The following is a 23,944-nucleotide window of genomic DNA, read 5'->3' as shown; positions in this document are numbered from 1 at the left end:
ATGTCACTCTATATAAAATTAGAGCATTCAGCAACTTGCTGTGCAAATGTGCATTGTTTATGTGTCTACAGGTACCACCCGATGAGTGGGGAGGATATCCTGCAACTGGGAAAGAAGGAGAAATACCATGCCGAAGGATGAGAAGTGGCAGCTACATAAAAGCCATGGGGGATGATGACAGTGGGGACTCTGACACCAGCACCAAAATGTCACCCAAAGGTGCTACTCGACGGGAGAAATGCCGCAGATCTTCAAGTGTTGACCATCCCAGAAACAAGTATGAAACGTTCTTTAAAACCTTCTTACTCTGTGATTATGTTTATTACTAATGTAATTGATTACAGCAACATAGATCTCCATGGATACACAGCAATATGTAGTTATGCACAGGTACAGTACAACAATCTGAATATGGCCCATAGAGCAGTAAAATAATGGCATACCTTACCATAGACTTAGAGCATATCAGGAGCATCAATAAGCAGCAATACATTTTTGCCCTCTCAAGTCTATAGTAGTTGACATCTGCCTCAGTTTTGGTGAATGCATTGCAACTTAGGCAATTTTATTTTAGGTATTAGGTATTTAGGTTTTGTATTCAGACTTCACATACGCCCAGAAATGCTCGGATTAGTATCTGTAGCTCATCTCACATATTTTTCATGGATGCAGTATTCATATCTGTTTATTCAGCGGTCTTCGGTTTTGAATTAATATCAGACTCCATTGGCTGCTGTTGATATTCCCTGTGCAGGTTGACTGCACAGTTCTAACTCAACCTTATCCTAGAACCCAAATAGATTTTGCAGCTCTCTTAAGTGGAAAATAATTATGGGAAAATGGGTACATAAATAACAAAACACATTAAAAATGTCTCCTCTCGGCCACATGCTGACTAAGCCGGTTCTGTTTCCTGATCATTTTAGTACTATTTTATTAGAACTGCACGGGAATCAAATTTTTGCATTTTCACTATGGAGTTTTGCCATGATTTAATATTGAACATGTGCTTGATATGTGGTAGCTCTGCCCCAAGGGTACTTTATGTTGTACTCAGTCTGGATTACCTTGCCTGTAATTCATGGTTAGCCATGTGCTGTAGATCTACTTTTCTTAGTTGAGTGACCAGTATTGTTTAATTCAGCATTCAGCTTTCAGGGATTTTAGGAATTTTAATCATGAAATGTCCTTGTTTATATGATTAACATATATACCAATTATGCCCCTTTTTCCCCCGTATTAGCTCCTTTTCTCATCACTCTTCACTAGGTTTCCATGTAAGCGATATTCTGACTCATGTCTCTGTAACTGTCCCAGCTGCTGCACTCCACCTAAAATTCATCCAAAGGGACATGGCTACGGTCTCTCTCTCACGGGTCAGGTAAGTATTAGAACTGCATGTACTGCAATGGGAATGATGCCTGGAAATGGATGGAATGCCGGTGGGATGCATGTCCACCCAACTATGCTTGCATTCTGCATAAAAATTTTAAAAAAACTGGCTGCTGTTTGGATGGACTGCAAGGTTGGAATCAATATGCCTTGAATGATTGCATCAATTGGCTGTATGACGACCAATTCATTTATAGAAATGTGTATGTTGTACGTATGTTGTTTTCCATAAGGAGGTCATGATTTATACATAATGTAATAAAACTTGCCATGCCCTACTGCAAATAATTTGAAAGATAGCACTTGGCTTAGGCTAGTACTTTGTGTTGCTAATACATTGTTAGATACAAAATGTGTCAGTTTTCTTATCTTAGTTCCTTAGATAGATAGCTAATGAAGAATGTTACCTCTTTTATATGTTATATATAAGGCATATACGGCTTGGGCATATACATTTGTGAGTAAAACACAAAAAGTTTAAATGGTCCTGTAGCATTTAATTGTTCAAGTAACCTTTTATAATATTTACTTTTTTACATTTCCTTTTACATTGTGTTGCTGGGCACCAAATTGTTTCTTTTTCTTACAATTCGAGGATTACAGAGGTTATCCAAGACTAATACGGATCTCCCAGAGTGGCCGTCCTTCAATGGTGATCATACTTGCCTGGTCCCTGCCACTTGGTTAGGTCTCTGTCACTTCCGGGCCAGCTCTTCCTCTCACTGCAGCACTGAAAACAACTTCTGTAGACGGGGAGGGGGGGGGGGGGGGGGGAGAATATATGACAACTGCAGACAATCACAGGCCACTGTGGTGACCTGCTCCCTTTGTGTCAAGACAACTGGTCACATAAAGTAAGGGAAGCAAGTCATAATTGTGGCCTGTGACTGGCTGCAGCGGCCACATTTCCTCCTGTCGATGAATGTTGTTTTCAGTGCTGCAGGGAGAGGAAGAACAAGCCCGGGAGCAACAGGGACCGAACTCATCGGCATGGATCAAGTAAGTATGATCACCATCACGGGTCAGCCACTCTCGGAGGTCTGTATAACTACTTTAAAGACAGTGCTGTGTCTTTTTTCATAAAATAAAAAAAAAGCATCAGGGTATGGCCTCATGGAGCGGCTGTGCTGTGGTTGGGATGTGGTCACCTTGACCTGAGTGCCACATGGCTATACGATCCACAGCAGCATCATATTAACTAACTAGAGCTGCTTTATTTATTTGGTCTTCATGTCAGCATGGTTTTGCGGCCAATAACAATAAAGTCTGAATAAACCATGTGGTTCTAATTAGTTAACGTGATGATGCTGTTACGGCCACATCCCAACTTCAGCATGGCTGCTCTGTGTGGTAGCACCCTTTAGTTTGATTGCACGCAGCTTTTTTTTAGGGGGTGGGTGGAAACGTTTTGTGGAGATTTCTGATGCAGTTTTTTCAGCCAGCTTCAGGAGTGGATCCAGCAGGCAGAATTATAATTCCTTCTTTTGTATTTCCCATTACTTTTTAATATACTTTTGGCTTACAAATCTGCAACAAAAACTGCCACAAATAAGCTGTGGTCAAAGCTACCTATTTAAGAATATAAAAAAGCTGTTGAGTGTGTATAAGGTTAATTTTGTTAAGAATTACCTACCAAGATTGGCGGGGGTCCAACACCTGGCCCCCCAGCCGATCAGCTGTATGAGGAGACGGCGAGAGCAGTGCGCACATGGCGTCTTCCTTCTCTCTTCCTGTCCACTGCTGTGGTCTATGGTCTTTGGTCACAGCAGCTATTTACCTTTCTTTCCATATCCTTGCAAAAAAAGGTTTTACCCTTTCTCCCTTTTTTGTTATCATATACATAGTACTGACATCAAGTAGTGATGTTTTCTCTATTGTTACTGGTGATTACATCATTTTCTGAGGGTTGTGATGTTTCTGTATACAGTAGCTCTAGTACCACACTGATTATGACAAATATCCAGTTTCAGATGGAAACAACAGCATAATATAAAACATTATTATTTAAACTAGGGACAGTTTTCACATTCCTGATCCATTTTTGTAAATTTGATATCACTTTATGTAGTAATAACTTTGGAATGCTTTTATTTATCTAACGGATTCTAAAATAGTTTTCCTGTGACACATTGTACTTATGTTTGCGGTAACATTTGGTTGATGGGTTTTACCTTTTTTATTAACAAATTCAAAATGTACTGCAAATTTTTAAAAATTTGCAATTTCTATGGTTTTAGAGATAGTGATACCTAAAAAAATTGTTATGTGTTTTACCTTTTTTATTAACAATATTCAAAATGTACTAAAAATTTTGAAAAATTTGCAATTTCTATGGTTTTAGAGATAGTGATACCTAAAAAAAAGTTATTAATTAACATTCACCATATGTTTACTCTATGTTGGAATCATTTTATAAATTCCATTTTATTTTTTTTAGTTTGTTAGAAGGCTTAGAATTTTAAATGCAAATTTTAACATTTTCAAGAAAATTACCAAAACCGACTTTTTTAAGGACGAATTCAGTTATGAAGTTATGATGTGACTTTGAGGGGCTTACATAATAAATAGCAAAACAAATCTCAGGTTATTACCCTGATTCTGTAGTTTATAGAAACTCCATACAGCAGTTTACAACCACATGTGGGGTATTTTCTATAAACTACAGAATCATACGTCCGTATGTGTTTTGTGGATCCGCAAATTGCACGGACACCGGCAATGTGCGTTCCACATTTTGCGGACTGCACATCGCCGGCACTCTTATAGAAAATGCCTTTTCTTGTCCGCAATTGCGGACAACGCATTCCGGCCGCATTGAAAATGAATGGGTCCGTACCTGTTGCGCAAAATTGCGGAACGGTTCTGGACATGTCAATAAACCCTTATAGTGGAAATCCACAGAAAGTGACCTTATTTTGGAAACTACACACCTAAAGAAATGTATTGAGGGGTGTAGTGAGTGCTTTGACCACACAGGATTTTCATAGAATTTAGAAAAACTTGGCTGTAGAAATGAAAAATGAAATTTTTTCACAATGGTTAACAGGAGAAAAAGGACCCCACAACTTGTTACACATTTTCTCCTGACTACAGGAACACCCCATATGTGGTCAACTGCTGCACACTGCAGGGTTCAGAAGAGATAGAACACCATGTACATTTAAAGGGGTTGTCCGAGTTATGAAAAAAAAAATAATATAGCACTGAAAATCTGATATATAACTGAGCTAAGCAAGTTTTATGCAAAAATAAAATAAAAAATAGATATATTTCCTCATTTCCCTGGATCTTTTCTGGCCCTTTGTTTACATGCAATAAAAACAATCTCCGCCCCTCCCCCTGCTCTGCTAAGGGAGTGGATACAAAAGCTGCCCTGAGTGACATGTCTGCCTGCTGGGAGACTCTGCAGCATGTTGTATGTGTAGGACTACAAGTCCCAGCTGTATAATGATACTGCTAAGAGAGTGGATACAAGAGCTGCCCTGAGTGCTGGGAGACTCTGCAGCATGTTGTATGTGTAGGACTACATGTCCCACCTGTATAATGACACTGCTAATACACACAGGATCTTCCCCCTACCTTCTTGTGCAATGCTCTCTCTAGTATATCAGCTCCAGTGCCCAGCATTGTCTCCTCACTGCTGTGCAGCTGAAGGGGTTAAGAATCCTAGCAGAGAGTAGACGGCAGTGAAGGGGGGGCGTGGCCAGCACAGTGACGTCTCGTTTACAGGCTTGTAAATGACCTTTATCAGAGCAAGGAGAGAAGCTGACATCACAGGTCATGTGACCCTCAGTCAACTCTGATAAACCAGGCACTGGAGATAAAGTGAGTTAATTGGAAAGCTGTTACATTTGCTTAGTTAGGAACATAGAAAGAACAAAAAAAAACTTGGATAACCTCTTAAACCGCCTCCGGACCGCCTAACGCAGATGTGCGGTCCGGAGCCCTGGATGTCATCTCGCGAGGGCCGGGATTTTCTGTGAACGCGCGCACACAGGCGCGCGCGCTCACAGGAACGGAAGGTAAGCGAGTGGATCTCCAGCCTGCCAGCGGCGATCGCTCGCTGGCAGGCTGGAGATCAGATTTTTTTAACCCCTAACAGGTATATTAGACGCTGTTTTGATAACAGCGTCTAATATACCTGCTACCTGGTCCTCTGGTGGTCCCTTTTGTTAGGATCGACCACCAGAGGACACAGGCAGCTCAGTACAGTTGCACCAAACACCACACTACACTAAACCCCCCCGTCACTTATTAACCCCTTATAAACCCCTGATCACCCATGATCACCCCATATAAACTCCCTGATCACCCCCCTGTCATTGATCACCCCCCTGTCAAGCTCCGTTCAGACGTCCGTATGATTTTTACGGATCCACGGATACATGGATCGGATCCGCAAAACACATGCGGACGTCTGAATGGAGCCTTACAGGGGGGTGATCAATGACAGGCGGGTGATCACCCATATACACTCCCTGATCACCCCCTGTCATTGATCACCCCCTGTAAGGCTCCATTCAGGCGTCCGTATAATTTTTACGGATCCATGGATACATGGATCGGATCCGCAAAACACATGCGGACGTCTGAATGGAGCCTTACAGGGGGGTGATCAATAACAGGCGGGTGATCACCCATATACACTCCCTGATCACCCCCTGTCATTGATCACCCCCCTGTCATTGATCACCCCCCTGTAAGGCTCCATTCAGACGTCCACATGTGTTTTGCGGATCCGATCCATGTATCCATGGATCCGTAAAAATCATACGGACGTCTGAATGGAGCCTTACAGGGGGGTGATCACCCATATACACTCCCTGATCACCCCCTGTCATTGATAACCCCCCTGTAAGGCTCCATTCAGACGTCCGCATGTGTTTTGCGGATCCGATCCATGTATCCATGGATCCGTAAAAATCATACGGACGTCTGAATGGAGCCTTACAGGGGGGTGATCACCCATATACACTCTCTGATCACCCCCTGTCATTGATAACCCCCCTGTAAGGCTCCATTCAGACGTCCGCATGTGTTTTGCGGATCCGATCCATGTATCCATGGATCCGTAAAAATCATACGGACGTCTGAATGGAGCCTTACAGGTGGGGTGATCAATGACAGGGGGGTGATCACCCTGATCACCCCCTGTCATTGATCACCCCCCTGTAAGGCTCCATTCAGACGTCCGCATGTGTTTTGCGGATCCGATCCATGTATCCATGGATCCGTAAAAATCATACGGACGTCTGAATGGAGCCTTACAGGGGGGTGATCACCCATATACACTCTCTGATCACCCCCTGTCATTGATAACCCCCCTGTAAGGCTCCATTCAGACGTCCGCATGTGTTTTGCGGATCCAATCCATGTATCCATGGATCCGTAAAAATCATACGGACGTCTGAATGGAGCCTTACAGGTGGGGTGATCAATGACAGGGGGGTGATCACCCTGATCACCCCCTGTCATTGATCACCCCCCTGTAAGGCTCCATTCAGACGTCCGCATGTGTTTTGCGGATCCGATCCATGTATCCATGGATCCGTAAAAATCATACGGACGTCTGAATGGAGCCTTACAGGGGGGTGATCAATGACAGGGGGGTGATCAATGACAGGGAAGTGATCAGGAAGTCTATATGCGTGATCACCCCCTTGTCATTGATCACCCCCCTGTAAGGCTCCATTCAGACGTCCGCATGTATTTTGCGGATCCGATCCATGTATCAGTGGATCCGTAAAAAATCATACGGACGTCTGAATGGAGCCTTACCAGGGGGGTGATCAATGACAGGGGGGTGATCAGGGAGTCTATATGGGTGATCACCCCCCCTGTCATTGATCACCCCCCTGTCATTGCTCACCCCCCTGTCATTGATCACCCCCCCTGTAAGGCTCCATTCAGACATTTTTTGGGCCCAAGTTAGCAGAAATATATATATTTTTTTGTTTGTTTTTTCTTACAAAGTCTCATATTCCACTAACTTGTGTAAAAAAATAAAATCTCACATGAACTCACCATACCCCTCACGGAATCCAAATAAATAAACATTTTTAGACATTTATATTCCAGTCTTCTTCTCACGCTTTAGGGCCCCTAAAAAGCCAGGGCAGTATAAATACCCCACATGTGACCCCATTTTGCAAAGAAGACACCCCAAGGTATTCCGTGAGGGGCACGGCGAGTTCCTCAAATTTTTTATTTTTTGTCACAAGTTAGCGGAAAATGATGATTTTTCTTTTTTTTTCTTTTTTCCTTACAAAGTCTCATATTCCACTAACTTGCGACAAAAAATAAAAAATTCTAGGAACTCGCCATGCCCCTCACGGAATACCTTGGGGTGTCTTCTTTCCAAAATGGGGTCACTTGTGGCGTAGTTATACTGCCCTGGCAATTTAGGGGCCCAAATGTATGAGAAAAACTTTGCAATCAAAATGTGTAAAAAATGGCCGGCGAAATCCGAAAGGTGCACTTTGGAATATGTGCCCCTTTGCCCACCTTGGCTGCAAAAAAGTGTCACACATGTGGTATCGCCGTACACAGGAGAAGTTGGGGAATGTGTTTTGGGGTGTCATTTTACATATACCCATGCTGGGTGAAAAAAATATCTTGGTCAAATGCCAACTTTGTATAAAAAAATTGGAAAAGTTGTCTTTTGCCAAGATATTTCTCTCACCCAGCATGGGTATATGTAAAATGACACCCCAAAACACATTCCCCAACTTCTCCTGAGTACGGCGATACCAGATGTGTGACACTTTTTTGCAGCCAAGGTGGGCAAAGGGGCACATATTCCAAAGTGCACCTTTCGGATTTCGCAGGCCATTTTTTACACATTTTGATTGCAAAGTACTTCTCACACATATGGGCCCCTAAATTGCCAGGGCAGTATAACTACCCCACAAGTGACCCCATTTTGGAAAGAAGACACCCCAAGGTATTCCGTGAGGGGCATGGCGAGTTCCTAGAATTTTTTATTTTTTGTCGCAAGTTAGTGGAATATGAGATTTTGTAAGAAATTTTTTTTTTTTTAATAAAAATCATCATTTTCCGCTAACTTGTGACAAAAAATAAAAAGTTCTATGAACTCACTATGCCCATCAGCGAATACCTTAGGGTGTCTACTTTCCGAAATGGGGTCATTTGTGGGGTTTTTCTACTGTCTGGGCATTGTAGAACCTCAGGAAACATGACAGGTGCTCAGAAAGTCAGAGGTGCTTCAAAAAGCGGAAATTCACATTTTTGTACCATAGTTTGTAAACGCTATAACTTTTACCCAAACCATTTGTTTTTTTCCCAAACATTTTTTTTTATCAAAGACATGTAGATCAATAAATTTAGTGAAAAATTTATATATGGATGTCGTTTTTTTTTGCAAAATTTTACAGCTGAAAGTGAAAAATGTAATTTTTTTGCAAAAAAATCGTTACATTTCGATTAATAACAAAAAAAGTAAAAATGTCAGCAGCAATGAAATACCACCAAATGAAAGCTCTATTAGTGAGAAGAAAAGGAGGTAAAATTCATTTGGGTGGTAAGTTGCATGACCAAGCGATAAACGGTGAAAGTAGTGTAGTGCCGAAGTGTAAAAAGTGCTCTGGTCATGAAGGGGGTTTTAGCTAGCGGGGCTGAAGTGGTTAAAGGGACACTGACAGGCCCAATAAACATATTTAGATATTCCTATGCAGTCATAGGTCTATTAAAGTGTATTCCAATCACATAAGAGTACCCCCTGTCCGCATTTTAAACCATGTAAAAACAACTTTATAATCATCTGTCAATCACCTTCCTTTATGCCCAAGGGGCGTTATTTCTCCTGTCTTTGTGCGCAGCCGCGCCCCAACTGTCGTTTCCTAGCGCCGCCCAGATCATTATTATTCACTGCGCTGGGCGGCTTTTAGAGTCCTCGATCCTGCCAAGCCGGCGCAGGTGCAACAGGAGACACTGATGCCGCCGCATTGAATAAGGGACGCAGTGAGAGTGAGGGTGCCGGGCAAGTTATCCGGCGCTCGCGCAGAAGGTACAAGTGAGGCCGATGCCCATACGTTTCTATTGGGCATGCGCCGGCTAGGCAGGATCGGGGACTGTAAAAGCCGCCCAGCGCAGTGAATAATAATGAGCTGGGCGGCGCTAGGAAACGACAGTTGGGGCGCGCCTGGGCACAAAGGTAGGAGAAAAACTCCCCTTGGGCATAAAGGAAGGTGATTGACAGATGATTATAAAGTTGTTTTTACATGGTTTCAAATGCGGACAGGGGGTACTCATATATCATTGGAATACACTTTAATAGACCTATGACTGCATAAGAATAACTAAATATGTTTATCGGGCCTGTCAGTGTCCCTTTAAGGCCTAGTTTGGTGATTCCTACAGCACTGGCCAACAAGTGCAGAGGCTCTAAGGTTAAACAAAAAAAAAGAAACCTTTAAGAAGTGACCCCATTTTAGAAACCACACTCCTCGCAGAATGTACTAAGGGGTGTAGTGAGCATTAGAGATGAGCACATTTTTTTAAAAATTCAATTTGCCGGTTTGCCAAATTTTTGGGGAAAAATTCAGTTTGATCTGAATTTATTTGGGGCAAATTACATTTTTTTAAAAACGGCTATTTCCTGGCTGCAGAGAGCATTTATAGTGGTGTACAAAACTGTGCCTTGCAGTAATACGCATAGGGAGTCTGCTTTGGTAGTGAAATAATACTGTGAGTCCGTATGACATGCAGATGACAGGCGTCGCTATTAGAATCACAGTGCACTTCATTTATTTGGGCAGTCACGGGCCCAAAATAACTCAAGTATGAACTCAGCCTTACAGGTTGATGTTCGCGCCAGTCGTCAGCTGATTCCACATAGATGTTGATGTCCACATAAATAGAACCTGTTCTATTAAACGCTTATGCAAGTAGAGCCCCCCGACAAAGTGGAGAGGGTGTCAGCAGTAAGTTTGTGTTGACGTCACAGATTATTTTGCCCTTCCTCTGATCCGTCAGAACAATAACCCACAAAAAACGCATCCTGTCTATGGAGCATCCGCTTTCACTCGGTCAGCATTTGGTCAGTAATCCATCAGTATTGCTAATGCAAAAAAAAAAACAGGAGTGGATCCAAAACAGAGATGACACATGAACGGAATATTTGCATGTCTTCTGTGTTTTGTACCCACTCCTGCTTTTGGCTACCAAATCATAAGCCAAGTCTGATGGGACCATTCTGACAGATCAGAAGAAGGGTCAAATAAATGATGTTGTCAGCTAGACCGAAAGGCAAAATAGTGGCCCAGTCATGAAGTGGGGAGGGTGGGAACAGCATGAGAAGTCCACAGAGTGGCCCTATGACATAGTGGTGAGGTGGAAGCAGCATGAGGATACCACAGAGTGGCCCAATGACCGAGTGTGGAGGTGGCGGCAGCATCAGGAGGAGGCCACAGAGTGGCACAATGACAGTGTGGAGGTGGCGGCAGCATCAGGAGGCCACAGAGTGGCAAGGTGACATAGTGGTCAGATGGCAGCAGCATGAGGTGACCACAGAGTGGCAGGTGACATAGTGTGGAGACGGCAGCAGTATCAGGAGGCCACAGAGTGGCAAGATTACATAGTGTGGAGATGGGTGGGAATACCAGTAGTAGATAAAGATGATGGTTGAAAAAAGGAGCACTTGGCCTCAGATGTGGGACATCAGGTGGGTGGCAGCATCAGAATAGTAGCTGAGGCAGGTAGCCAGAAGAAACAGGTCTCTTTTGTCAAAGTGTTGGTGTGGCACCATGGATGATCTAGATCTAGTCTGATGCATCAAGAATTGGTGGGTGGAAATCCTGGCTGATCCACGCCTGATTTATCTTGACAAAGGTCAGTCTCTCCACATTTTGGGTGGACAGGCAAGTTCTTCTTGGGGTAACTATGGCCCCTGCCGCACTAAACACCCGTTCTGATGCCAAACTACTGGCCGGGCAGGACAGATTTTCCAGGGCAAACTCGGCCAGTTGCGGCAAGTTTGGCTGCCCAGTAGTCCAGTGGATCTTTAATGACGGCTGGCAAGGTGCACTCCAAGTATGTCACCACCTGCTGGTTCAGGTTCTGCTCCAGGTCTAGATGCTGCGGCTGATGAGTAGTTTCTTCATTTTGCGGGTGAAGAAAGCTGCTTATCAGCGACTCTAGACTCAGGCTGCTGCTGATGGAGCTGGTACTGCTCCTGCCACACCACCCCTCTTCTCCCTAGCAGCCATGGCAGTGGAACGTGAGCGCAGAAGGTCCCCCCCCTGGTCAGACCTGCGAGAGGATGGATGATGGCGCATATAGGCAGCGGCCAACTGACTACATAGGATGTTTCTGTAGTAGTTCAGTTTGTCCTCCCTCTCAGCGAGTGTAAAAAAGGCCCCCATTTTGGACCAGTAGCGAGTGTTCAACAAGGTGGAGAGCCAGAGGTCATCCCTCTGGTGAATGGTGACAATTCGCCTGTCACTACCCAAGCAAGTGAGCTTGCAGTGGCCAGTTGTGCAAGTGACTCGGAGGGGCTCCCTTCCTCCATCTCCACTGCATACTGCCACAGTGTGTCTGGGTCCTCTGCCTCATCAACCTGTAGCATCTTTAGTTGGTCTTGCTCCTCCTCTCCTGTCACCTGTGTAGAAAAATCACCCATTTTGCTACACATTCCTTGTGCTCCCAAGTCCTCCTCCTACTCCAGTTCAGCCCCCACATGGCTCATGTGGCCGTGAGATCAAGGCGCCACATCTCCCGTCCCCTGGCCAGTCATATTTACCAGCATCTGTTCCAGGACATGAAGCAGTGTAATAACATCATTTATCCCGTAGTCCTGGCGACTGACAAATAACGTGGCCTCCTCAAAGGGCCTGAGCAAATGGCAGGTGTCATGCATGAGCTGCCACTGGCTGACATCAAAGTTACACAGGGGAGTACTCCTGTCCGCTTGGATCATCAGGAAATTGTTTATGGCCTTTCTTTGTTCATACAGTCGGTCCAACATATGGAGGGTGGAATTCCAACAGGTGGAAACGTTGCATATCAGCCTATGTTGGGGGACCCCGTTCTGCCGCTGCAGCTCAAGGAGGGTCTGCTTGTGCTTTGCGGTGTACGAGTGGCTTAAGTGCATGCAAAGTTTCCTGGCCATTTTTAGGATGTCTTGCAGATGGATGGAAGACCCTCCTTGATGCAGTGCCGAAACAATGTTAATCCCATTGTCGGTCACCATGGTTCCGATTTTGAGTTGTCGTGGAGAAAGCCAGGATTCGATTTCATAATGAAGGACACGGAGTAGTTCCTCCCCTCTGTGACTCCATTCGCCCAGGCAAAAGGAGGTGCAGAACAGCGTGACACCGCCGTGCTCTGCACATGTGGTATGCTGAAGGGGCACTGTGAATTGTCCTTGCAGTAGAGGCTGAGGACACGGTGGAGGATGAGGAGGCAGAAGCGAACATTGTTGTTGCAGGAACAACAGCGTGATAACGTGGAGGCGGAAGCGACGTCACCTGGCCAAGTTGCTGGTGTGGCTGTGCAGGAACCACATTCACCCAGTGGGCTGTAAAGGACATGTATAGTCCTTGACTGTAGTTACAGCTCCACATTTAGGCGCTGCTGTGCACTTTGACAGACATTGACAGGCTCAAGGAGTGGCCCATCTTCTGTTCTATATGTGTGTGCTGGTACTGCCTTTTTGGCAAAGAAATGACGGCTTGGGATTCTCCACCTCGGCTCGGCACAAGCCATCAGTTCTTGGAAAGGTGCAGAGTCCACCACTTGGAAAGGGAGTGACTGCAGCACCAGCAACTTGGACAGGAGCACGTACACGCATACTGTTGTCTCTTGGCAATCGATTCGGTGAATGATTGCTGATGGAATGAGTGAGGAGGAGGAGCAGGAGCATCAAGACCAGCAGATGGAAGGACAGACAGCTTCCTTTGGCTAATGTGGTGGAGCCTTGACTGCCTGAAACCAGGTGCATGCCATTGGGTGATATCCATAACAGTGTGTCATCCACAGGTCCCCCATAACAGTGTGACATCCACAGGTCCCCCATAACAGTGTGACATCCACAGGTCCCCCATAACAGTGTGACATCCACAGGTCCCCCATAACAGTGTGACATCCACAGGTCCCCCATAACAGTGTGACATCCACAGGTCCCCCATAACAGTGTGTTATCCACAGGTCTCCCATAACAGTGTGTCATTAACAGATCCTCCATAACAGTGTGTCCTCCACAGATCCCCGATAACAGTGTGTCCTCCATAGATCCCCCATAACAGTGTGACATCCACAGGTCCCCCAAAACAGTGTGTCATCCACAGGTCCCCCATAACAGTGTGTCATCAACAGATCCCCATACACAGTGAGTCATCCACAGATCCCCCATAACAGTGTGTCCTCCACAGATTCCCCCTTAACAGTGTGTCATCCACAGGTCTCCCATAACAGGGTGTCATCCACAGGTCCCCCATAACTGTGTGTCATCCACAGATCCCCCATAACTGTGTGTCATCCACAGATCCCCCATAACAGTGCGTCCTCCACAGGTCCCTCATAACAGTGCGTCATCCACAGGTCCCCCATAACAGTGTGTCATCTACAGGTCCCCCATAACAGTGTGTAATCCACAGGTCCCCCATAACAGTGTGTAATCCACAGGTCCGCCATAACAGTGTGTCATCCACAGGTCCCCCATAACAGTGTGTCATCCACAGGTCCCCCATAACAGTGTGTAATCCACAGGTCCCCCATAACAGTGTGTCATCCACAGATCCACCATAACAGTGTGTCATCCACAGATCCGCATACAGTGCGTCATCCACAGATCTCCCATAACAGTGTGTCCTCCACAGATTCCCCATACAGTGTGTCATCCACAGGTCTCCCATAACAGGGTGTCATCCACAGGTCCCCCATAACTGTGTGTCATCCACAGATCCCCCATAACAGTGCGTCATCCACAGATCCCCCATACCAGTGCGTCCTCCACAGGTCCCTCATAACAGTGTGTCATCTACAGGTCCCCCATAACAGTGTTTAATCCACAGGTCCCCCATAACAGTGTGTCATCCACAGATCCACCATAACAGTGTGTCATCCACAGATCCGCATACACAGTGCGTCATCCACAGATCCCCCATAACAGTGTGTGTCCTCCACAGATTCCCCAATACAGTGTGTCCTCCACAGGTCTCCCATAACAGGGTGTCATCCACAGTTCCCCCATAACTGTTTGTCATCCACAGATCCCCATAACAGTGCATCATCCACAGGTCCCCCATAACAGTGTGCCATCCACAGGTCCCCTATAACAGTGTGTCATACACAGGTCCCCAATAACAGTGTGTCATCATCCACAGTTCCCCCATAACAGTGTGTCATCCACAGGTCCCCCATAACAGTGTGACATCCACAGGTCCCCCATAACAGTGTGACATCCACAGGTCTCCCATAACAGTGTGACATCCACAGGTCCCCCATAACAGTGTGACATCCACAGGTCCCCCATAACAGTGTGACATCCACAGGTCCCCCATAACAGTGTGACATCCACAGGTCCCCCATAACAGTGTGTTATCCACAGGTCTCCCATAACAGTGTGTCATTAACAGATCCTCCATAACAGTGTGTCCTCCACAGATCCCCGATAACAGTGTGTCTTCCATAGATCCCCCATAACAGTGTGACATCCACAAGTCCCCCAAAACAGTGTGTCATCCACAGGTCCCCCATAACAGTGTGTCATCAACAGATCACCATAACAGTGTGTCATCCACAGATCCCCATACACAGTGTGTCCTCCACAGATCCTCCATAACAGTGTGTCATCCACAGATCCCCCATCAAAGTGTGTATGCGCAGCATTATCTCCATTCACTGCTATGGAATTTCAGAAAATAAGAAAGCCAATGATCACCTATTATCAGAACACTCATAGAATAATGGAGGATGACCATACATGCACACTGTGCTCTCCCTTCACTTCAGGGGCCAGGATGGGACAGCCCCTTTTTTTCAGCTTGTGGTTTTATAAACTGCACCATGAAAAAACAGAAGTGCCCTGGCCATTCATAACCCGGGGTCCATGTCCAGAATTCCCATTGAAAATGGGAAGGAATTAAAATCCACGCCAAAACTGCATCAAAAAGTGTTTTATAAAAATAGTCAGAAAAAAACACATCCCAAAAAGAAACTGATGCGGATTCTGCATTAGGTTTTTTTAAGCACAGAAAATACTCTGTGTAAACATAACCAAACAGGCTGCAGGATCAGCAGCTTACAGTGGAAAGGCTAAAGAGAGATAATGTGGCATTCTGCAATCAGCTACTGTGGTTGCAACCGCTGTCTGTGCCTACAAAGTCCTGTCAAACTGCTAGTCCAATATTTCAGGATTTGGGGCCCCACTTTTTGCCACAATTTTGCCCAGGGTCACACTTTGTCTAAAACCGGCGCTGGCAACACCAGCTCCCACGCCACTCTCCTCATCGCTACTTGCCAGCCTAGGCGAGGAAGTGGCGGATGTCTCCTCCAGATCTTGGCTGGGCAGTAGCTGCTGACACTCCTCTAGTAGCTCTTCCTTGCTGAAAAGTGAAGCCGAGCCTACGGCATATACAGGTCCTTCTCAAAAAATTAGCATATTGTGATAAAGTTCATTATTTTCTGTAATGTACTGATAAACATTAGACTTTCATATATTTTAGATTCATTACACACCAACTGAAGTAGTTCAAGCCTTTTATTGTTTTAATATTGATGATTTTGGCATACAGCTCATGAAAACCCCAAATTCCTATCTAAAAAAATTAGCATATCATGAAAAGGTTCTCTAAACAAGCTATTAACCTAATCATCTGAATCAACTAATTAACTCTAAATACTGCAAAAGATTCCTGAGGCTTTTAAAAACTCCCAGCCTGGTTCATTATTCAAAACCGCAATCAGGGGTAAGACTGCCGACCTGACTGCTGTCCAGAAGGCCATCATTGACACCCTCAAGCAAGAGGGTAAGACACAGAACGAAATTTCTGAACGAATAGGCTGTTCCCAGAGTGCTGTATCAAGGCACCTCAGTGGGAAGTCTGTGGGAAGGAAAAAGTGTGGCAGAAAACGCTGCACAACGAGAAGAGGTGACCGGACTCTGAGGAAGATTGTGGAGAAGGACCGATTCCAGACCTTGGGGGACCTGCGGAAGCAGTGGACTGAGTCTGGAGTAGAAACATCCAGAGCCACCGTGTACAGGCGTGTGCAGGAAATGTGCTACAGGTGGCGCATTCCCCAGAAACAGCGGCAGAAGCGCCTGACCTGGGCTACAGAGAAGCAGCACTGGACTGTTGCTCAGTGGTCCAAAGTACTTTTTTCGGATGAAAGCAAATTTTGCATGTCATTCGGATATCAAGGTGCCAGAGTCTGGAGGAAGACTGGGGAGAGGGAAATGCCAAAATGCCTGAAGTCCAGTGTCAAGTACCCACAGTCAGTGATGGTCTGTGGTGCCATGTCAGCTGCTGGTGTTGGTCCACTGTGTTTTATCAAGGGCAGGGTCAATGCAGCTAGCTATCAGGAGATTTTGGAGCACTTCATGCTTCCATCTGCTGAAAAGCTTTATGGAGATGAAGATTTCATTTTTCAGCACGACCTGGCACCTGCTCACAGCGCCAAAACCACTGGTAAATGGTTTACTGACCATGGTATTACTGTGCTCAATTGGCCTGCCAACTCTCCTGACCTGAACCCCATAGAGAATCTGTGGGATATTGGGAAGAGAAAGTTGAGAGACGCAAGACCCAACACTCTGGATGAGCTTAAGGCCGCTATCGAAGCATCCTGGGCCTCCATAACACCTCAGCAGTGCCACAGGCTGATTGCCTCCATGCCACGCGGCATTGAAGCAGTCATTTCTGCAAAAGGATTCCCGAACAAGTATTGAGTGCATAACTGAACATAATTATTTGAAGGTTGACTTTTTTTGTATTAAAAACACTTTTCTTTTATTGGTCGGATGAAATATGCTAATTTTTTCAGATAGGAATTTTGGGTTTTCATGAGCTGTATGCCAAAATCATCAATATTAAAACAATAAAAGGCTTGAACTACTTCAGTTGGTGTGTAATGAATCTAAAATATATGAAAGTCTAATGTTTATCAGTACAGTACAGAAAATAATGAACTTTATCACAATATGCTAATTTTTTGAGAATGACCTGTAATACTTCTCATGGTGAGTGAACTGAAAATGACAGAAGAAGGTTCAGGACAGGTGGGGGCACAGGATACTATTTAAACCTACACAACACCTCTCTGTCTAACCTAGACAGCAACACATATCACCTGCATATCATCTAGTCTATAAGCGAAAAAACTCAAGTGGAGATAATATATCAAAATATCACTTTATTCACAATGTAATAAAAAAGGGGAAAAGACAGGATGGAAAACAGGATACAGAGAGCCGAAGGGCAATGTTCACAATTTGCGAGACCATGTATATCCCTACAGTAAGCATAGATAGCCTACAGGTAGAAAGCAATAATGGTTCCTGATAAGAAGTAACTGGAGGGGTTATACCCTATACAACAGGATCAGCGAAATAACTAATAGTTTATGAACCTCACATCAACAAGACATGTAATACATATATGGACATCTAGAAATATGACAAACATATGTCATATGTGGATACATACACTGGATGTCAATGCTGATAATAATAATGTCCCAGACTGGTATCCTGGGCCTAACATGGATGTGAGCTGTAACCGAGTATAATAAAGCGATAGTACTATACAAGGTGCATACCTGAGGACATGATGAACGCAAGTGTGTGCCCAAAAGCGCAAGACCTCGACGCGGGTTTCACCTCTACGGCTTCGTCAGGAGGTATCAGATAGCAGACTGATAGGGTATATATAGTGTCTAACTGAGAATCTAAACTGAATACCTGGATTGCGGGCACCTGCGGTCCGGTGAAGCGGGCGCGGGAACACCATGATGCGCGGCGCCATCTCTCAGCGTGTCTCCGTCCACCTACCGCGCGCGGCGCATGTGGACGTCACAGAGCACTTTGAGATGACCCCGTGCAGCGCATGCGTGGTCCGCGACCCAATGGAACGCAGGTGAACCGCAAATCACAAGGGGCGGATCTGTCAGACAGAAGAGCTATGGATCATATCGTATGTATCAATATACACAAACGGAGCAAGAATATATCATATAGGTGGACAGACATCCATGCAAGGCCCACGACACCCCCAGACCTCCATAAATTGGGGACCGCGATATCACGCGATATACCAGATAGAAAGCAGCCGCCAGTATCCACAATGACATGACGTTAGAATACATATACATGAGACCAGTGACATAACTGTGAAAAAGTTAATAAATAAGCAATTATATACTGCCTGAGACCATCACATTTGTGATAAGAGGCACTAAAAACAGTGCTATATAGGACAATTGTCTATACAGATGTTACAACATATATAGTACATGGGTGATCGAGAACTGCAACACCGGGTGAATCCATGTGTATCAGTTATCTATGCCGGTGCTGCAAACTCATGCCCCATATCTAGTGCACAAGTATTTAGGACCACAGCACCGGGTGAAGTCAATGTGTATCGGTACATAAATGGTGATATAATAATGAAATATATGTGATTCAAAAATAAGAAGTTGCTTTCTACCTGTAGGCTATCTATGCTTACTGTATGGATATACATGGTCTCGCAAATTTTGTACATTGCCCTTTTGCTCTCTGTATCCTGTTTTCCATCCTGTCTTTTCCCCTTTTTTATTACATTGTGAATAAAGTGATATTTTGATATATTATCTCCACTTGAGTTTTTTCACTTATAGACCAGGTGGGGGCACAGGACCTGCTCCCGGGCCATGCCAACTAAGCGTCATGTCAGAAGAACCCACCAACTCTTGGCTGGGGGTGTCTGATGTCCCTTGAGAGGAAGTGGATGACCGAGACAACCATTCAAGAATCACTGGGTTGCTGGTCAAGACATGATGGCTAGATGACACTGGGAGCTCAGGCCTCTCGCTGTGACCCCTGCTGCCACGCCCCCTTACTCTGCTGCGACCTCTGCCTGCGCCAGAAACATTTAGACCTCTGCCACTCCCCTGTGCAGGGCCTTGCACTTCTCTTTTTGACATACTGTTAGTTCAAATAATCAAATGTTAGATCAAATATTTTTTATTTCGCCACTAATATACGTCAAACAGGACTTTAGAGTATATCACTGCACCGCTAAATGGCAATTAGGCCCTAATTATTTTTAACTTTTACACAACACAACAGGCTTTTCAACAGATAAGTGCAACACTGAACGGCGAATATATTTTTATTTTGCCACTAATAAACGGCAAACAGGGATTTAGAGTATACCGCTACACCGCTGAACGGCAATTTGGCCCTACTTTTTTTCTACGTTTACACAACAGGCTTTTCAACAGATAAGCACAACGCTGGATGGTGAATTTCTTTTTATTTTGCCACTAATACATGGCAAAAAGGGCTTAACATAAAATTGCACCGCACAAGGGCAAATAAGACATATTTCTATGTAATAAACCCTGTTGAATGGCTGTATCAAACAGCACTTGCACCCCAATAACAAGAACGGTTTGCTGGAATGACAGAGCTGTATAATAGCAATTTGGATCCCCAGTCAGTGCAGCAAGGGGTAACAGGATTGTTCCTATTACCCAGTCAGTAACCTCCCTTACTGAACCCTGTTCTACATAAATGCTGTATAATGATTCCTCCCTATCCTTTCCTGCACTTATAAATCGTGTTTTCACCACAATTAAGTCTTTAATGGCTGTATCAAACAGCACTTGCACCCCAATAACAAGAGCTGTTTGCAATGTGGCAATTTGAATCCTCAGACAGTGCACCAAGGTGTAATAGGATTGCTCCTATTACCCAGTCAACCTCCTCTACTAAACCCTGTTCTGCACAAATGCTGTGGTTCCTCCCTATCCTTTCCCTATAAATAGTTTTTTTCACCACAATCAAGTCTTTCCTATCACTGTCCCTAGCGCCTGCAGACATATCTCCCTGCACTAAGTACACTGGTAAATGGCAGAATCTAAGATGGCTGCCGCTATTTATAGGGCTGTGACATCACAGGGCTGGCTGCTGATTGGCTGCATGCATGGCATTATGGGTGATCCCGCCTTCCCAGAGTTCCTTTCTCCATGTTCTCACATATACAGCAGCCATTTAGGAAAAAATGTGATTCGTTACCATGAAGCGCGAGGAAATTCGCCTTCTTTGCAAATCAAATTTTTCTTGAAATTATGAACGAATTCCACTTCGTCGGCTTAGATTCGCTCATCTTTAGTGAGCATTTTGACATTACAGGTCTTTTGCAAAAATGAATTCACAGCTGATGGTGCAAAGTAAAAATTGCTATTTTTACATAGATATGCCATTTCACTACCCAGTACATTGTGCCCAGCGTGTGCCACTGTATAATGCAAACCCTCTTATTATTATACGCTTCCTGGTTTTATAAACACCCTACATGTGGCCCTTATCTTTGCCTGGACAGACAACAGGACTTAAGAGTGAAAGAGCATCATGCGCATCTGAGGCCCAATGTAGTGATTTACGCATCTTGTGCTGACAAGATTCTGGGGTGAAATAATAAATGGGACCCCTGAAAAGTTACCTAATTTTTAAACTCTGCCCATCAACGTATTATGGGATTGAGTGAACATTTTGATACTACAGATATTTTGCACAAAGTAATGTGCAGCATGCCGTGCAAAGTGAAAATTGCAAGTTTTTTACAGATAAGGCATTATAGTGCTCACAATGTGGTAGTCAGTATGTACCTTCTAAGACACACTATGCCCATTAAATTGTGGGCGGGTATTGAAATGCCATAAATGCTGTATGGGTACGCTGCAGAGTCACATACAGTGGGATGCGAAAGTTTGGGCAACCTTGTTAATCGTCATGATTTTCCTGTATAAATCGTTGGTTGTTACGATAAAAAATGTCAGTTAAATATATCATATAGGAGACACACACAGTGATATTTGAGAAGTGAAATGAAGTTTATTGGATTTACAGAAAGTGTGCTATAATTGTTTAACCTCCTCCCGTCACACTAACGCCGAAAGGCGTCATTTCTGCGGCGCTCCCAGGTCACACTAACGCCAATAGGCGTCATCTCGCGAGACGCGAGATTTCCTGTGAACGCGCGCACACAGGCGCGCGCGCTCACAGGAACGGAAGGTAAGCGAGTGGATCTCCAGCATGCCAGCGGCGATCGTTCGCTGGCAGGCTGGAGATCCGAATTTTTTAACCCCTAACAGGTATATTAGACGCTGTTTTCATAACAGCGTCTAATATACCTCCTACCTGGTCCTCTGGTGGTCCCTTTTGTTAGGATCGACCACCAGAGGACACAGGTAGGTCAGTAAAGTCGCACCAAACACTACACTACACTACACACACCCCCCCGTCACTTATTAACCCCTTATAAACCCCTGATCACCCATGATCACCCCATATAAACTCCCTGATCACCCCCCTGTCATTGATCACCCCCCTGTCAGGCTCCGTTCAGACGTCCGTATGATTTTTACGGATCCACGGATACATGGATCGGATCCGCAAAAAGCATACGGACGTCTGAATGGAGCCTTACAGGGGGGTGATCAATGACAGGCGGGTGATCACCTATATACACTCCCTGATCACCCCCTGTCATTGATCACCCCCCTGTCATTGATCACTCCCCTGTAAGGCTCCATTCAGACGTCCGCATGATTTTTACGGATCCATGGATACATGGATCGGATCCGCAAAACACATGCGGACGTCTGAATGGAGCCTTACAGGGGGTGATCAATGACATGCGGGTGATCACCCATATACACTCCCTGATCACCCCCCTGTCATTGATAACCCCCCTGTAAGGCTCCATTCAGACGTCCGCATGCGTTTTGTGGATCCGATCCATGTATCCATGGATCCGTAAAAAATCATGCGGATGTCTGAATGGAGCCTTACAGGGGGGGTGATCAGTGACAGGGGGGTGATCACCCTGATCACCCCCTGTCATTGATAACCCCCCTGTAAGGCTCCATTCAGACGTCAGCATGCGTTTTGTGGATCCGATCCATGGATCCGTAAAAAATCATGCGGATGTCTGAATGGAGCCTTACAGGGGGGGTGATCAGTGACAGGGGGGTGATTACCCTGATCACCCCCTGTCATTGATAACCCCCCTGTAAGGCTCCATTCAGACGTCCGCATGCGTTTTGTGGATCCGATCCATGTATCCATGGATCCGTAAAAAATCATGCGGATGTCTGAATGGAGCCTTACAGGGGGGGGTGATCAGTGACAGGGGGGTGATTACCCTGATCACCCCCTGTCATTGATAACCCCCCTGTAAGGCTCCATTCAGACGTCAGCATGCGTTTTGTGGATCCGATCCATGGATCCGTAAAAAATCATGCGGATGTCTGAATGGAGCCTTACAGGGGGGGTGATCAGTGACAGGGGGGTGATTACCCTGATCACCCCCTGTCATTGATAACCCCCCTGTAAGGCTCCATTCAGACGTCCGCATGCGTTTTGTGGATCCGATCCATGTATCCATGGATCCGTAAAAAATCATGCGGATGTCTGAATGGAGCCTTACAGGGGGGGTGATCAGTGACAGGGGAGTGATCACCCTGATTACCCTGATCACCCCTGTCATTGATAACCCCCCTGTAAGGCTCCATTCAGACGTCCGCATGCGTTTTGTGGATCCGATCCATGTATCCATGGATCCGTAAAAAATCATGCAGATGTCTGAATGGAGCCTTACAGGGGGGGTGATCAGTGACAGGGGGGTGATCACCCTGATTACCCTGATCATCCCCTGTCATTGATAACCCCCCTGTAAGGCTCCATTCAGACGTCCGCATGCGTTTTGTGGATCCGATACATGTATCCATGGATCCGTAAAAAATCATGCGGATGTCTGAATGGAGCCTTACAGGGGGGGTGATCAGTGACAGGGGGGTACATACATTTTTTTTTTATCAAAGACATGTAGAACAATAAATTTGGCGAAAAATGTATATATGGATGTCGTTTTTTTTGCAAAATTTTACAGCTGAAAGTGAAAAATGTCATTTTTTTGCAAAAAAATCGTTAAATTTCGATTAATAACAAAAAAAGTAAAAATGTCAGCGGCAATGAAATACCACCAAATGAAAGCTCTATTAGTGAGAAGAAAAGGAGGTAAAATTCATTTGGGTGGTAAGTTGCATGACCGAGCAATAAACCGCTAAAGTTGTGGAGTGCCGATTTGTAAAAAAGGGCCTGGTCACTAGGGGGGTATAAACCTGTGGTCCTTAAGTGGTTAAACAAAATTAGGCAGGTGCATAAATTTAGGCACTGTTGTCATTTTATTGATTCCAAAACCTTTAGAACTAATTACTGAAACTCAAATTGGCTTGGTAAGCTCAGTGACCCCTGACCTACATACACAGGGGAATCCAATTATGAGAAAGAGTATTTAAGGGGGTCAATTGTAAGTTTCCCATC

General features: G+C 45.0%; 1 protein-coding gene across 1 annotated transcript in view; it reads left to right on the top strand.

The window, feature by feature from the left end:
• The window catches only part of DLGAP3 (DLG associated protein 3), a 136,145-nt gene that overhangs the window by 64,827 nt on the left and 47,374 nt on the right, over window positions 1–23,944 (top strand). The window contains exons 2-3 of the mRNA XM_044285655.1: window positions 72–277; window positions 1,270–1,381. Coding sequence (XP_044141590.1) covers window positions 72–277; window positions 1,270–1,381 — 318 coding nt within the window. The remainder of the gene's footprint in view (window positions 1–71; window positions 278–1,269; window positions 1,382–23,944) is intronic.

Source organism: Bufo gargarizans, chromosome 3 (assembly GCF_014858855.1).
Source record: "Bufo gargarizans isolate SCDJY-AF-19 chromosome 3, ASM1485885v1, whole genome shotgun sequence".
In the NCBI taxonomy this organism is placed as follows: Eukaryota; Metazoa; Chordata; class Amphibia; order Anura; family Bufonidae; genus Bufo; species Bufo gargarizans.
The sequence above is the reverse complement of the archived record's forward strand: the minus strand, read 5'-3'. Positions and strand labels throughout refer to the sequence as shown.